Source organism: Hyperolius riggenbachi, chromosome 1 (genome assembly GCF_040937935.1).
Source record: "Hyperolius riggenbachi isolate aHypRig1 chromosome 1, aHypRig1.pri, whole genome shotgun sequence".
NCBI lineage: Eukaryota > Metazoa > Chordata > Amphibia > Anura > Hyperoliidae > Hyperolius > Hyperolius riggenbachi.
Window position 1 is genome coordinate 606,802,695 of NC_090646.1, and position 17,955 is coordinate 606,820,649.

The 17,955-nt window shown below is 42.7% G+C and overlaps 1 protein-coding gene across 1 annotated transcript in view; it reads left to right on the top strand.

Moving 5' to 3' along the window:
* The window catches only part of CWC27 (CWC27 spliceosome associated cyclophilin), a 217,651-nt gene that overhangs the window by 21,312 nt on the left and 178,384 nt on the right, over positions 1-17,955 (top strand). Inside the window, exons 3-4 of the mRNA XM_068249756.1 lie at positions 885-997; positions 16,278-16,421. Of these exons, the coding sequence (XP_068105857.1) occupies positions 885-997; positions 16,278-16,421 (257 nt within the window). The remainder of the gene's footprint in view (positions 1-884; positions 998-16,277; positions 16,422-17,955) is intronic.

Below are 17,955 nucleotides of genomic sequence, written 5' to 3' on the forward strand. Positions count from 1 at the left end.
TAAAAATGACCAGGGTAGGGAAGTGGTTAAATGACGCTTAAAGCGGAATATAACCCTGCATTTCAACTTTGCTCTAAAACATTGCTCTCTCGCCGCCGGTCTTTTCCTCTCTGTCTACACGCTGATACACATGCTGCTTCCGGCAGCGTGTGTATCAGCGTGTATCAGCGTGTATACACAGAGGAGACCTGCGGCGAGAGAGCAGCGCTTGGAGCCAGGGAGGTGAGTTGTAAACAGCGGCGCTTCCTGCCTGAGTATGCGTCTGAGGGGGGAGCACGGAGGGCGGCCCAGGAGAGGGAGGGAGAGGTCGGGCTGCCCTCCCCGCGGCTCCGGCTCCCCCCTCCATTACAGCGCCCCCCTTCCAACAGCGCCCAGGGCGGCGGCACGCCCCGCACTGCCCAAGAAACGGGCATGCTGAAACGCTACAGAAAAATAACAAAAAGCGTTTCAAAATCTGCTAGCATTTTGCGGATCTGCTAGCGGGTTTTGGTGTGCACCGGGCCAAAGATGCTGGGCAGCCTCCCTACTCATTTTAGACTATTTTGGCAGTTTGACGGGTGACTTACCAATTGGTAAGTGGTTTTGTAAATAATTACATGAGAATCCCCCATAAGGATAAGAAACCTGTCAGTCCTGTCAGATTTGGTAAGTGCCAGCATTATAGGCAAAAAAGGAATTTATAGTGCATTTTACGCTCAGTCTTTTTTTTTTTTTTTTTTTTTTTTACAATTGTTGGTAATAGTTGTCTTTCAGCTTGGTCTGCTGTAGTTGTTGATGTGATTGTCGATGTGAGTGTCTTCTTTATCTTTGAGATGGCATATTTTCTCACCCATTAAAAAAAAAAAAATTACTGAATATTTTCTGTTGTCTTTTTTTGCCCCCAGGTTATTATGATAATACAATTTTCCACAGAGTTGTACCTGAATTCATTGTTCAGGGTGGTGATCCAACAGGCACTGGTACAGGGGGAGAATCAATATATGGAAAGCCATTCAGGGTAAGACTGCATACTTTATCCAGACCCTAAATGTAAGATTTCTTTAAATATTAAATGTATTTCTTCCTGTTCTGATGATAGTCCTCTTAACCTTTAGCAGCCACAATAATAAAACTACGTGCGCTGCAGGGCCACATTTTGCCTGTGCCTCTAGCAGCCTGTGCTGCATTGCGCAGGGAGCCCTTTAATATTTACCTGTTCCAGACGCGGAGTCGGCTTTTCTCTTTCCCCACCAGCGGCGCTACAATGCATTTTAGTTTTGGAGAGTGTGAAAGGGGTAACAGACCTTTGCAAGGCTGCACCCCATTCCAGAGATTTTCTCTGATATGGACCTCTATAGAATTTACTTCACTTACCAATCGGGCATAGATATGCGTATTTGTTTATTTACGTTGCGGGTGCACTCCCACTCGTTTCAGTCCCCATCCCCCTTTCCATGATTGGTAAATGGTAACACGGGTTCCCATAGCCATTCAAAGTGCATGTAATGAATGAAAGCCGGCATCAGTGACGGTGTTTGTTTACAAAAGTCAAAGTAAAAAACATACACATATCTTCCTGTGTACATAAACTATAATATATATATTGTGTGTGTGTGTGTGTGTATGTATATATATATATATATATATATATATATATATATATATATATATATATATATATATATATATATATGTGTGTGTGTATATATATATATATATATATATATATATATATATATATATATATATATATATATATATATATATATATATATATATATATATATATATATGTATATATATATGTGTGTGTATATATATGTGTGTATATGTGTATATTTTGTATTCGTTATCAACCCCCTTTCAACCCTACCCCATAGTTACCAAAATAAGACACTTAAAACAAAAGTGACATAATTAAAAATAAATAAATACATAAATAGTTACCTAAGGGACTTTTTTTTTTTAATATGACTGTCATGAGGTGATATTACTGTTATTTTTTGCAAATAAGGGCTTGTAATCATTTGATATAATATATAAAAAAAATGTTGCAATAACCGGGACTAATGGGCAAATAAAATGCGTGGGTTTTATTTAAAACACCGCTTTTTATTTTTTAAACTACAGTATAATGACTGAAATCTGACAAATAATGACTTTTTTTTATTTAAAGAGACTCTGATGCGAAAAAACGTTGCTATATTTACCTTTTTAATTAGCTTCAGAAGTCTCATCAGCGGTAAACCGCCGCATCCCTGCCGACATCCGAGTGCTGCAGACCCCCTAAATCCCACAGCAAGCATCCACAACCAACTTGGTCGTGCATTGTGCTGCCCTGAGAGGCAGAGCTATGAGCTGCAGCTCTGCCTTTCCTGCCGTCAATCGCAGCACTGATCGCCGCCTCTCCCCGCCCCTTTCTGTGAAGGAAGAGTGAGAGGGGCGGGGAGAGGCGGCGATCCGCCGTGATTGACATCAGAAGAGCCAGAGCTACAGCAGAGAGCTCGGCCTCTTCATGAAGCGCCAGCCAGATCCCCCCCCCCCCCCCCCGGGATTTTGGGGGCCCTGCAGCCCTCGTTTTTTAGCTTCAGACTCTCTTTAAAGGAGTTATCCGGGCTAAATAAAGAAAATAAACGCTACTTACCGGGGGCTTCCTCCAGCCCCAAGCTCCCAGGACCTCCCTCGCCGCACCTCTGCGCGCGGTCGTTCGCCGGAGCTCCGTCCCGGTCCCCGGCGCAGTCCACTCCGGCCCACATGGCGGTGATTGACAGCGCCGATCACGCAGGCGCAGTACAGAGCGACCTCCAGGTCGCTCTGACGTCATCGCCGGGGACCGGGACGGAGCTCCGGCGAACGGCTGCGCGCAGAGGTGCGGTGAGGGAGGTCCTGGGAACTTGGTGCTGGAGGAATGAATGGTATGCCTCTTGCTAATATGAGTGAACTAAAAAGTGGTTTTGTTTTCCCACTTTGGGATAAGTACAATCAATGACTTTGAGGGTGTTGCTGGAAGCCTAGCCAGCTTAAAAGGTTCATTATATAATATATTAATTTTGGTTGTAGTACAGCACTCTTTCTAGCACATTTCTTCTAAAAGACTTCTAGAACCAGAAGGTTTATTACTGTATTAGGAAATTACTTAACTGCATCTTTGAGCTTGTCGTCTGTGGAAAATGGATCTATTCTCTAATCTGAACGTCTAGTCAGGGATCTCCTCGAAATTGCTTTCCTGGCTTGTCAGGTAATTGACCTTTGAGGTGTATAGGTCTGCACAGAGTGTTTGTAGTTCGGCTATTACATGATCAGAACTGGCTACATTTACTACCTATGGGTTGTGGAAAGTGAACATAAAATTGCACTGCTGTTGTGCTGTAACAATAGCAGCTAATAAATGGCTAGTTTTATCCTTCTCTTGGAAAAAGGCCTGTGTAATAAAAAAAAAAAGTAATAAAAAAAACCTTTAATTTTCAGCTTTTGTGGGAACAATTGCTTCACACATTACTGGGCTCTACTTTAGCTTGTGCCTCTGGACTGGGGATACTATAGAGAATCCGAGGTGTTTTTTTGGGGGGTAGATGGGACAAGGAGGCATGTTCTTTGCCTCATTATATGCCTTTGTATCCCCCCACCGCCGCGCTGTAGCCCCCTGAAATTAGCAACAATATTTGTCGCTATCTCTGAGGTAAACATGTGGGAGAGGGATGCCCTGCTCAAAATGCCCGCCAGGGGTGTTCCTGCAGGGTGTCCAGAGCTGCCATTGTGCAGCTCTTTCTCCCTGGCCACACCCCCAGCTACTCCCCCGCCCCCCTGCACGCTGTGGATGAGAGAATGAATCTCTCATTCCAGCGTCGTGAACCCAGAGGTCACAAAAGTGTGGCCCACAGGAGCGGCGGTTTTGGAGGCTACCTGATCCGCTCAGTCCCCCTGGATCACATAGCCTAGTTTTTTTTTTATTTCATGAACCCACCTCAGGCTCTCTTAAAGTGAACCAGAGACGAAGCACCCTCATGTATTTTACCATATATATCAGTGGGAACATTAGAGAAAACACCTACTCTGCACTCTGTTTCATTCTTCACTGCTCAGCCTGCTTGTTAGCAGGCCTGATATAACCCCCGACTCAGTATTCAGTCTGTCTTTGCGCAGGAATCATTATAGCTGAGTCATTATAGCAGAGCCAGAAGGGGGCAGGCTTGGGCTTGAAAAGACATCAGAGAAGACAGACTTGGCTATAATGGTTCCCTAGCAAAGCCAGACTGAATGCTCAGTCAGGGATTTTATCAGGGCTGATAACAAGCAGGCTGAGCAGTGAAGAATGAAACAGAGAGCAGGGTAGGTGTTTTCTCTAATGTTCCCACTGATATATATGGTAAAATACATGAGGGTGCTTCATCTCTGGTTCACATTAAAGGCCAATTTACAATACTAGCAAATGTATGCAACTGAATCGCATTAAAAGGAACAGCAACTGAAGCGTGGTCCAGTGTTAATTGAGGAGCAGAAACGCAGATATCAAACCAACAAACGCTAACTCCGGTATTACCTTTAATACCTAACTGTACATGATTTATTGCATGCTTCCGAAACTTTAACTTTCTTCTTCAGTCGTTATACAGAACTGCATCAGAACCGTACCACCCTGTTCTGTATAATGCCTGAAGAAGAAACTTAAAGAGCATCTGTATTGGAAAAAAATGCCCTTGGGCATTACTCTTCTCTCTCGGGAGGGGGAAGCCTCTGGATCCTATCGAGGCTTCCCCCGTCCTCCTCCGACCCACGACGGCAACAATACAGCTCCCCGAACGGCGGGGATGTAAATATTTACCTTCCCGGCTCCAGCGCAGGTGCAGTAGCGGCACTCGGCTCGGAAATATCGCCTGTTTCTGAGCAGAGAGCAGACCGCTCCCTCGCTGGAACAGGGAAAGTTAAATATTGCACAGCCTGACAAATTGTTGGCTGTGCATTCAGTGGGCCAGAGTGAAACCACCGTGGGTCACAGGAGGACGTGGGAAGCCCCTATAGGATCCAGAGGCTTCTCCCTACCGAGGGAAGCCCCAGGGGCATTTTTTTTCAATACAGAGTTTCTTTAAAATTTTGAAAGCTTGTAATAAACCATGTACAGTTGGGCATTACCAGAATCAATGTTTGTTGGTTTGATGTCTGCATTAAAAGGAACAGCAATAGAATTCAATGGGTTAGTTTACATTGAGTGCAAACTATTATACAAATACTCGTATTGCTGAAAAAAAACTGACAGCCTGCAATATTTTTCCTCACAGTGCACACATCCGCATGCAAATCACAACTAATGATTTCCATTATGCGGGGCATGAATGTGCGCATGGATGCACGTAACTTTGCATTGTAGAAGTAATAGCATGTGCATGAAAATTCACACACCTAATGCTTGGCTGCAATGGAATTGGGCCCTAATGCATTTTTGTCTCTCACTGTTTAGTTTGGGGATTTAAAGAGGAACTGTAACCCAGGATTGAAGTTCATCCCATTCAATAGCCGATATTCCCGTTTCCAATAAGAAATCTTTACCTTTTCTCGAATAGATCATCAGGGATGTCTGTATGGCTTATATTGTGGTGAAACCCCTCCCACAGTGTGATGTCAGGACCTAATCCTGACAGTTTCCTGTCTGTGAGCCTTGTTGCATTGTGGGAAATGGTGTCTGTTTCCTGGTGCCAAGCAACCAGTATTTTTCTCTGTGCATATGTATATCTATAAAAAAACAACAACCTTTTAGCCTATCGCCTTGTTAGGGGGTGTGGTTATAGATATAGGGTTTTTTTCATGCCTGCCAGCAGTAAAGATGATAACATGCAGGCTGATTGTGGAGCAATCATTTCTTGATCTCTCTTCTATTTTTTTAACTACTCACTTGGCAATGCATTGAATTATTTATTTTTCCCCCTTTCGTTAAAGTGAACCTCCGGACTAAAAATCGACTCCGCAGCACTGAAAAGGCTTTGTGTTTCTTTAACAGTTTCACAGCATCAGACCTTTGTTTCTCTTATACAAGCCTCATTTTTAGCTGCACAGAAGAAAACTGCCCGGGCTTTTTTCCCCTGATGCTGTGCAAAGCATGATTTCTGATTTTGTTGTTCTCGTTCTGCTGTTTTGGTGCAATTTTTTTTTTTTTTTTTTTTTTTTTTACATTTTGAATTTGACATTTGAAGCCTAGCGTGTGCAGCTGGGAGGGGTGATCAGGACACAGGACAGTTGGAACTGTGTCTCCTGCTCCTTGTCACCTCCTTTCAACCCAAAAGATGGCTGCCCCCATGACAAAGATGGCAGCCCCCATGAAATCACAATTTTTGCTTGTTCTTTTAAAACAGGGTGGGTAAGAGATTATATTACCTATCTATTCTAATTAACGTAACTAATGTAACTTAATGACAGTATGTTTGTTTAGGCTGAAGTTCCCCTTTAAAGTTCCTCTTTAATGACATCTTAATATACTGAAAACCTTGCCTTTAATAAAAGATAATTTCCAACATGTCCGATCTTATTTTCGATCATTTTTTTCTGATTAATTTCTCATAGAAGTGTATAGAAATAGATAAGAAAAGATAACAGAATTGAATCGGAAAATAATCGGAAAATCAAATCGGAAATCGATCGGTCATAAAATCGACCAAAAAAATGCATCGTGTGTACCCAGCATTAAGTGCATCTGCTATGTAAGATAATGTATCATGGTTTAGCATTCTTGTTGAAGAACATCTTGATACTCTTGAGTTTGTAGAGTGAGGATGTTTACTTATGTAGCGCTCTAGTTACTTATGCAGCTATCGCTGGGCAGATTGGTTAGATAAACCTATAGTGTTATATTTAGATTCAGTTACGCACAGGAGAAAATTATCTGTGCCGAGAGCCAGGTCAGTTCTGGACAGTATCATGTTAAATACATCAGAGGTCAATATAAAAGCTTGGCGGATGAGCTTTTTGTCCCTAAGCCTTCTCAAAGGATTAGAGGACATGATCTGTGCATGGAGGAAAAACGTTTTAGCCATTTATTTAGGAAAGGGTTCTTTACAGTAATAGTGATTAAGATGTGGAATGCATTGCCACAGGAAGTCGTTATGGCAAACTCTATACCTGCATTTAAAGTGGGCTTAGATGCTTTCCTTGCGTTGAAAGACATCCATGGCTACAATTACTAGGTAATGCCTAATGATGTTGATCCAGGGATTTTATCCGATTGCCATCTGGAGTCAGGAAGGAATTTTTTTCCCTTTTGGGGCTAATTGGACCATGCCTTGTAAGGGTTTTTCGCCTTCCTCTGGATCAACAGGGATATGTGAGGGAGCAGGCTGGTGTTGTACTTTGTTCTCTGGTTGAACTCGATGGACGTATGTCTTTTTTTAACCCAAATAACTATGTAACTGTGTACGTTTTACAAAACAGCAAGGGCCAGTTTCCACTGAGCCAGAATCCGTGCTGAATCTGCAGCGTTTCTCTGCATACGAGGGGGGCAGGGAAACACTGCCTATCTCTTGAATGGCTTGTCGTCTGGATTGCACTGCAGTGCCAAACTGAATGGCATGCTGCAGATTTCTGCTGCTGAATCACTATAGGTGTGCATGGCACGGCTTAGTAATCTGGGTTGTGGCTGTGCATCAGAACCTCATTTGCATAGCATACTTATTTTGCATAGCATATTTCAACAACAAAAATGTACTGTTGAAAAACTAAAGTCTCATAGTGTACATAGAAACAAACTGCACTTGCATACAGAGCATACATATACAAGCGCAGTAAAAACAGTGCAAAAGATTTGGGCGCAGCCATCATTTGGGAATTATGGCTATAGCAGCGCTCAGTGAGTGATTTGGGCACTGTCAAAGAAGGGTGCACAAATTACTCTAAAGGCACTGTAATTTGGCCGTCAGCAATAGCTGGAAGCAGAATTACGTCTTTCTCTTCTTCATGAAAGAAACGGCTCTGTGTGCTACGTATATCACATAATAAATTATACAAAAAAAATAAGAATAGATAAAGTCCAAAAGGGCAAAATTATCTGTTCGCACAAAGCTCAGCTGACAAGATTCCCAAAAAGAATTACTTTTGCTGTACTGGAAAACAGAATAGGACTTCTTACAATCTCTAAGTAGGGCTATGTTTATTTCATGTCACTTCAGGTGTGCATTGAGTTATGTATCAACAAAAAGTGTCTGTCCTTTCAATGATCACTGTTGATTGTTCAGAACAAAAGTTGAGGCAGCCACTAGAGTGCTCTCAGTAGGTAGTAACAGTTGCTGGCTTAAGGTGGCCATACACTGCTCGATTTGCCATCAGATTCGACGAACAGATAGATCCCTCTCTGATCGAATCTGATCAGAGAGGGCTCGTATGGCTGCCTTTACTGCAAACAGATTGTGAATCGATTTCAGCCTGAAACCGATTACAATCTGTGGTGGTGGTGCCGCTGCCTTCCCCCCCGCATACATTACCTGCTACGGCCGGCGCGAGTCCCCGCTGTCACCGATGTCTTCTTCTCCGCTTGGTTCCGGGTTCCAGACCGGCTGGCTTCACTTCTTTCTCTTCGGGGAAGTTTAAACAGTAGAGGGAGCTCTACTGTTTAAACTTACTGCCGGGACAGGAAGAAGTGAAGCCAGCCGGACTCGGAGCCCAGCGCGGAGACGGAGCAGCGGTGACAGTGGGGATACGCGCCGGCCAGATCAGGTAATGTATTGCCGCTGTATTGTGTCGGTCGTCGGGCATTCGAACGCCAATATAGACGCACTTCTGACCCGCCGGCGATCGAGAAAAATCTTCTGCACGGACAGCTCGACGGGAACGATTGATTTCGGACAGAAATCAATAGTTTGCGCAACGATTTCACAGCAGATTCGATCACAGTGATCGAATCTGCTGTATATTGGCGGGAAAATCGTTAGGTGTATGGGCCCCTTCACTGCACAGGAAGAGCTGAGATTTGAATCCTGGTCTCCTGTGTCAGAGGCAGAGCCTTGAACCATTACACTATCTAGCCGCTGCTGTTGCTCATGTTTTAGGAACAATTGCAATGCAAACATGTTGCCTGGTTGTAGTCAAGCAGCCTGAAAGTCAAGCAGACAGAGCAACTGCCATTCACTAAGTGCTTTTGAAAATAAAGAAATCCCTGAGAAGAGATGGGCAAGTCGAAAACCTGTCACTTCTGTCAGATTTCTACTGCCTACTGTAAGTGTCAGCCACATAGGAGAAAAGTAATTTATGGCTAATTTTACTCTGGAAAAATGTACTTCTTATTTGTTTATTTTTGCACATATTTGAAATTTTACATTTTTTGCCATGCTCTATAATAGCATTGTGGGAGAGCAGTGCAGATATTACATTATCCCACAAGACAATAAAAAATGAGAGTCCCTAAAGTTAGCCATACATGTTTAGATTGCCATACAATGTGTCCAACAGATCAATCCCACTCTGATCTGAATATTCGGAGAGGGATTGAATCCCCCCATACATAGATAGATTCACCATGAAATCTATTGAAAATCTGTCGAAACTGCTGCGCTGCCCTGTTTGATTCAGTGCAACACTATGGCCCATCGGCGTACTGCCGCTTCCCTGTCACGTCCGATCATTTGAAATTTACCATCCAATTGGAATTTTGCCATGAATGGGTCAAAATTACGATCAATGTGGCTCTTTGCGTCGGAGAAAAAAACAATGCGTGGCCAGCATTATAGCGCTTGAGTGATGAAAATCTATCGTCTGGCTTTTTCCACTAAGTTCTGTAAACATTGCTTAAATATTTCTTCAGCGTAAGGGCCCTTTTCCACTAGCGTTCGCGTTAAACGCTAGCGATTGCAATTTAGCAAAATTTCAAAATTTACCGGCGATTTCCCGACGTTTGCAATCACAATTTTGCAATGCTATGCACTGCATAGCAAAATCGCGGCAAAAATCAGTCCGCGGCACGATCGTGATTTACTAAGAAACAAATCGCGGTAGTGGTAATTACCTACTGCGATTCCTATGTCAAAAAGCAAACTGTAGCGATTTTAAAATCACTGGCGGTTTGCAGTTTTGCGATTAAGCAATCGCAAACGCTCTAGTAGAAAAGGGCCCTAAAGGAGAGAAAGGCACATTGCTGCCATTGCACATTCCAAGCTATATACAGTAGTTTAAAATCACCATCTAACTATCTGAATTATTTGTTCCTCTTAATAATAAGCTAAATAGCTAAAAGTTACATTCTTGTGTGCAAAAAGAGAAGCACCTTTGTAGATGGCAGGAGAATATTAACTGAGATATTGAAAAGTTTCTGTCAGTGTCCTCTCCTGTGCCCCTTACACTTCAGGAGAAAACATCTAATTTACTAGCCGTGCTTCTTTGTTACTTACCATTAGGCTCCAAGTACTAAAAATATATCTGGGTACCTTTGACTTAAAGGTAGACTGACCACTAAAGAGAACCAACCAACCAGGTAGCTTCCTAATAGTGCTTTGAATCTATACCAGTCAGACTTCAGTCAGGGCTGGTGCACACCTCAAGAGCTTTTTAAACGCTAAATATTTTAAAAGCTCTTGCTAATGCAATGTTAGGGGGGTTTTTACTAAATCACATCGCACCAGTGTGCACACACACACAGGATAACATTAGCAGGAGCTTTTAAAATCACAAAGCATTCATAAAAGCTCTTCTGGTGTGCACCAGCCCTCTGAAACATTTGATTTGCATGCTTGTTCAGGGACTATAATTTAAAAAGGAACTCCAGTGAATATAATGCAATAAGAAAGTGCTTAATTTTTACAATAATTATGTATAAACTAGTAGACCCAAGCCCGTTTTAAAAACGGGCTCTAGGTCTTTTTTTACCGCCGCTGACGCCACCAGTCACTGCGCATGCGCGCGAACGCAACTGCCCACCCACCTCATTCCCTGGTTCTGTCCAGCTGTTCATTACTGCGCACATGCGCAGTAACAAAATAACAGGGACACAGGGACGCTGCATAACTGCTGGACGCAGCGACACAGGGTAATTATTATATAGGATGATTTGGTCAGTGTTTGCCCATTGTAAAATATTTCCTCTTTCTGATTTACATACTGACATTTATCACATAGTGGCATTATTACTGCTGGTAGGTGATGTCACTGGAAGAAGATGCTGCTTGCTTTTTTGGCAGTTGGAAACAGCTGTAAACAGATATTTCCCGCGATACAATGAGGTTCATAGACAGAAACTGTCAGGGCCATGGTCCTGACATCACACTGTGGAGGGGTTTCACCACAATATCAGCCAAACAGAGCCCCCTGATGATCCATTTGAGAAAAGGAAAAGATTTCTCATGTAAAAGGGGGTATCAGCTACTGATTGGGATGAAGTTCAATTATTGGTTACGGTTTCTCTTTAAGCTTAAAGAGAACCCGAGGTGGGATTTAATTATGTTAGTGGGGCACAGAGGCTGGTTGTGCACTCTAACACCAGCCTCTGTTGACCTATGGTGTGCCTCCAGGACCCCCCTGCGCGCCGCTACACCCCTCGCAGTGCTAGCGACACACAGCGTGTCGCCAGCACAATGTTTACCTATGCTTGTCTGTTAGCGCCGCTCCCCCGCCTCCTCTGTATCGGCGCTACCCGCCCGTGTCCCTTCCCTCCCGCTGATTGGAGGGAAGGGACGCGGGCAGGTAGCGCCGATACGGAGGAGGCGGGGGAGCGGCGCTAACAGACAGGCATAGGTAAACATTGTGCTGGCGACACGCTGCGTGTCGCTAGCACTGCGGGGGGTATAGTGGCGTGCAGGGGGGTCCTGGAGGCACACCATGGGGCAACAGAGGCTTGTGTTAGTGTGCACAACCAGCCTCTGTGCCCCACTAACATAATTAAATCCCACCTCGGGTTCTCTTTAAGAGGCAGATGATCAGCATGGCAGCTGGGCAATTTGCATAGTTTAAAAGGAATTAAATATATCAGCCTCCGTATCACTCTCACTTCAGAGGTTCTTTACGCTGGTCATACACTATAAAATTAGGCATTCAATTAGACAAAAAAAATCTAACTGGGCAACAATTGTAGTGTTTTTTGTGTGTGTGTGTTTCTGATTGATATAACAATCAACATCTCAATCCAAATACAAAACGGCAGTGCAGGGAATAGATCAGAATCTTTTGATACAACCTATGAGAACATATCTAATACTGCTCTTTCTAGGCAAATATTTGTTTGCTACGAATAACCCATTTGGTAAAACATTTTTAACCACTTTACCACCCGCGGTACGAATTACTCCGTCCCTTTCCCCCCCCCCTAAAAAACCAAGGGACGGAGAAATCCGTACCTCCCGCGCTACCGCCGCTGTCCGCACTCCCGCCGCTCGTGCGCGCGCTCCCGCCGCTCATGCACGCCGCCACTTGCTCGCCCGGAGATCAATGAACGGGATAATCCATTCCCGTTCGTTGATCTATGCCCCCGCAATTATCTGCTGCTTCTATGAGAAACAGCGCGATCATTGTAATTTTTCCAGCCTCATACTGCTTCCTGTAAGCGTTCTGCCGGACGCTTACAGGTCGCATGACAACAAACTCACTGTGGCCATCTTGTGGCCAAATAGTAAAACTACACCCTAAAGCATTTTACATATACAAATACATTAGTTTTACACAATAAATTAACTCATTACCTCCCACACTCCCCAATTTTTTTTCTTTTGTAATTAAAAAAAAAATACAATAAAAAAAAAAACATAAATAGTTACCTTAGGGACTGAACTTTGTAAATATTTATGTCAAGAGGGTATAACACTGTTACTTTATAAACTACGGGCTTGTAATTAGGGATGGATGCAAAACTGAAAAAAATGCACCTTTATTTCCAAATAAAATATTGGTGCCAAACATTATGATAGGGACATAATTTAAACAGTTTTATAACCGGGACAAATGGGCAAATACATTTCATGGGTTTTAATTACAGTAGCATGCATTATTTAAAAACTACAATGGCCCACATTTTTTCCTATTTTCCCCAATAAAACACATTTAGAATAAAATAATTCTTGGCATAATGTCCCACCTAAAGAAAGCCTAATTGGTGGCGAAAAAAACAAGACATAGTTAATTTCATTGCGATAAGTAATAATAAAGTTATAGATGAATGAATGGAAGGAGCGCTGAAAGGTAAAAATTGCTCTGGTGTTCAAGGGGTAAAACCCCTCAGTGGTGAAGTGGTTAAAATGCTTTGCTCTTTTGTCGCCCCAAATCAGTGTTAATAGGCTATAGTCTTTTTTGACCTTAAAGGGACACTTAAGTCAAACAAAAAAAAAGAGTTTTACTCACCTGGGGCTTCCAATAGTCCGCTGCCCTCGCCATCTCCCTCCGATCCTCCTGGCCCCGCCGGCAGCCACTTCCTGTTTCGGTGACAGGAGCTGACAGGCTGGGGACGCGAGTGAATTTTCGCGTTCCTGGCCACAATAGCGCCATCTATGCTGCTATAGCATATATCATATACCATACAGCAGCATAGAGGGTGCTAATGTGTCTGGGAACGCGAAGAATCACTCGCGCCCCCAGCCTGTCAGCTCCTGTCACCGAAACAGGAAGTGGCTGCTGGCGGGGCCAGGAGGATCGGAGGGAGACAGCGAGGGCACCGGACAGCTGCAGGGGGCTATTGGAAGCCCTAGGTGAGTAAAACTCATTTTTTTTGTTTGACTTAAGTGTCCCTTTAAGAGTCCCAGTTCGGTCCCAGATTTTCTTATATGCATGCAATAGAACATTGTTTTAATTGAAAAAGTTTTCTGGGAAATTGTCTTTTTTTTTGTAATATTATAAATATAAATCTGTTCCCCCAGTTGAGAGATTCTCATGGACCAACAGCCGCCTGTTTGCACCTAGCCAGTCTGAAAACATTTCCCTCTCCTGTCCCTCCGACTTTTCTTTAGTTACATGGGCATGAGAGAGGGAGAGAGATTGCTCAGCATCAAATACTTTTTGTCTTTCTTTTTGAAAATCTGCACTTCTTTTTTTCTTCACAAAACTTTATGTATAATTCAGCCTTTGCCTAAACTTCAAAACAAGCATGTCAGTTACTCTACCGGTGTAGACTAATTACAGTGGGTTGCAAAAGTATTCGCCCCCCCTTGAAATTTTCCACATTTTGTTACATTACTGCCACAAACATGCATCAATTTTATTGGAATTCCATGTGATAGACCAATACAAAGTGGTGTACATGTGAGAAGTGGATCAAAAATCATACATCGTTCCAAACATTTTTTTACCAATAAATAACTGCAAAGTGGGGTGTGTGTAATTATTCGGCCTACTGAGTCAATACTTTGTAGAACCACCTTTTGCTGCAATTACAGCTGCCAGTCTTTTAGGGTATGTCTTTACCAGCTTTGCACATCTAGAGACTGAAATGCTTGCCCATTCTTCTTTGCAAAACAGCTCCAGCTCAGTCAGATTAGATGGACAGTGTTTGTGAACAGCAGTTTTCAGATCTTGCCACAGATTCTCGATTGGATTTAGATCTGGGCTTTGACTGGGCCATTCTAATGCTGGGAATACACGGTTCGTTTTTGCCTTTGTTTAAACCTTCGTTTCGATTGTGCCTTTTGTCCTTTTCGATCCCGAAATAATCGATCATACGGTTAATATCACCACCCACGGTTTCGTTTTTTTTTTCGATTCTGATGGTTTCGTTTTTCCAATGATCGAAGGCTGCAAAGAAACGAAACGAAAATCCCTTTTTACAGGGACGGACTAGCATAAACGAATATATAATCGATCTGAACAGCCATCAAGCCTACCAATGGCTCGATTAGATGGATAAAGAGAGATAATATCAAACATGTTCGATCACTAGTCGTTCGTTTTTGGGGTCTATTAATCGAAACTATAATGAGATTATGACTATTTTCACATACGTTTTCAACACTCGATTCGTTTACCGAACGAATCGAAGGTTTAAACGAAGGCAAAAACAAACCGTGTATTCCCAGCATAACACATAGATATGTTTTGTTTTAAAGTAAACCATTCCATTGTTTTATGTTTAGGGTCATTGTCCTGCTGGAAGGTAAACCTCCGCCCCAGTCTCAAGTCTTTTGCAGTCTCCAAGAGATTTTCTTCCAAGTTTGCCCTGTATTTGGCTCCATCCATCTTCCCATCAACTCTGACCAGCTTCCCTGTCCCTGCTTAAGAGATGCACCCCCGAGCATGATGCTGCCACCACCATATTTGACAGTGGGGATGGTGTGTTCAGAGTGATGTGCAGTGTTAGTTTTCTACCACACATAGCGTTTTGCATTTTGGCCAAAAAGTTCCATTTTGGTCTCATCTGACCAGAGCACCTTCTTCCACATGGTTGCTGTGTCCCCCACATGGCTTGTGGCAAACTGCAAATGGAACTTCTTATGCTTTCTGCTAACAATGCCTTTCTTCTTGCCACTCTTCCATAAAGGCCAACTTTGTACAGTGCATGACTAATAGTTGTCCTATGGACAGAGTCTCCCACCTGAGCTGTAGATCTCTGCAGCTCATCCAGAGTCACCATGGGCCTCTTGACTGCATTTCTGATCAGCGCTCTTCTTGTTCGGCCTGTGAGTTTAGGAGGATGGCCTTGTCTTGGTAGGTGTACAGTTGTGCCATACTCCTTCCATTTCTGAATGATCGCTTGAACAGTGCTCCGTGGGATGTTCAAGGCTTTGGAAATCTTTTTGTAGCCTAAGCCTGCTTTAAATTTCTCAATAACTTGATCCCTGACCTGTCTTGGACCTGTCTCATGTGTTCTTTGGACTTCACGGTGTTGTTGCTCCCAATATTCTATTAGACAACCTCTGAGGCCCTCACAGAGCAGCTGTATTTGTACTGACATTAGATTACACACAGGTGCACTCTATTTAGTCATTAGCACTCATCAGGCAATGTCTATAGGCAACTGACTGCACTCAGATCAAAGGGGGCCGAATAATTATGCACACACCACTTTGCAGTTATTTATTTGTAAAAAATGTTTGGAATCCTGTATGATATTTATTCCACTTCTCATGTGTACACCACTTTGTGTTGGTCTTTCATGTGGAATTCCAATAAAATTGATTCATGTTTGTGGCAGTAATATGACAAAATGTGGAAAACTTCAAGGGGGCCGAATACTTTTGCAACCCACTGTACATCCATTTTCTCCGACTGTGTGAATGTCTAAGACTATTATCTCTCATTGGCTTGTAGGAGTTTATTTCCATTATACTGAAGCATAGTACTCGTGTCTTCTTCAGAAAATGTTCACATAGACGTTTCTTTTTGTAATGTCTTGTTTTTTTGTTGTTCATTTCCAGGATGAATTCCATTCACGTCTGCGCTTTAATCGACGAGGGCTGGTTGCCATGGCGAATGCAGGACCTCATGATAATGGCAGCCAATTTTTCTTTAGTCTCGGCCGTGCTGATGAGCTCAATAACAAGCACACCATCTTTGGCAAGGTTAGAAGATGCTACTGACAGGAGTCTGTTCTAAGTGTTTTTGAGTCCTTGTTCTACAGTTGGATTTATGTTTAGTAGTCTTACTTTTGGTGTGTGTGTGTGTGTGCGTGCGTGCGTGCTGGAGTGTTTAGGTGCACATACCACATCAAACTCAACTTCCCCTCATAATACGTTTACATTCCAGTTAATGGTTGCATTACCTTGAAGAGATCAGTCAACATTTTGACCAGAGGCATCTCCTGTTCTAACAATCTGTAGAGTATATCGAGCATTTCTGTTATGCTGCTGTCTTCAGGGCTGACAGCCTTTCCATCTCTCCTGCAACTGCACTTCCATACTTCCCATTCTATGTATAACAGCATTACTAAAGAGTACCTGTTTTCTGATTTATAAAATATTTAATGTAAAGCTACATTCACAGTGCTGCAAGGTTTGGTGGATATCCGCTGCAGTAACTCACCCGCACACCCATCCCCATAAATTATTAGAGATCTGACATTTTGGTCAGACCCCTATCCGCCCCATCCACAAAACCGCTGCAGTGTTGTTTTTTTCTACCGTGTTCCAAAGCTGTGTGGCCTCAGAGCTTAAGGCCACTTTGCGTAAAAATGGCCAATGCCGTCTTGCCGTCGCCTTGCTAGGGCTTAGTATACTTGTTTTTGACAGCTGTCAGCATTCCTAAGGGCCAAATAAATCGTTGCATCAATATCACTGCTACAGTTCCTTCCCCAGTTGATAACCGTAAATCGTGTCTCACCTGTTAAATGAGGAATGTTTCAATAGTTCTTATTTAAAGTTTTCATGTTAACAAAATGTCACATTTCAATTTACAAAAATATAACAACTTGGATTAGTAAAAAGTACAGATCAATGCAGCTAACATGGGTCAATAGCTAGAGCTTAAAAGCATCTGGAGATTACAGATGTGGGGAAGATGACCCAAGGTTGACTGGGTTTTGCCCTACTACAATGACAGCCCTGAGTTACCTCCACGCACCACGATCAGTGCAAATACAATATCCTCTACAGCAGGGGTGTCAAACCCAGTCATGCAAGGGGCCAAAATCTAAAAGGTGGCCACACAACATACAATTTTTTTTAAATATCTGTTCAATTTAAGAATTGCAATCAATTTTTTTGATTAATTGTAACATTTCAAAAATATGACCAATGTACCACACACACGTTCAATTTTTCCCCAATTATGATAAAAATGATTGGAAACTCTGAGAAAATTGCTAGGGGTTGTATATTAATAAATTGACAATCTAACACACACCATACAATCTTTACAAAAATTGAAGAAAAATTTCCATCATTCCGGATCGATACAAATCGGGGGGGGGGGGGGGGGCGGGAAATCCAATCGAATTTTTCAGTTGAATGAAAAAAAAACTTTTTTAGGGAGATTCGGTTATATTTATCAAATTGCCATAAAATCAGATAATTTTATTGTATTGTGTGTGGCCACCCTAAAACATAGTCTATGTCGATGGTCAAATTGTTTATTAAGATTTAACATTTATTGGACAGT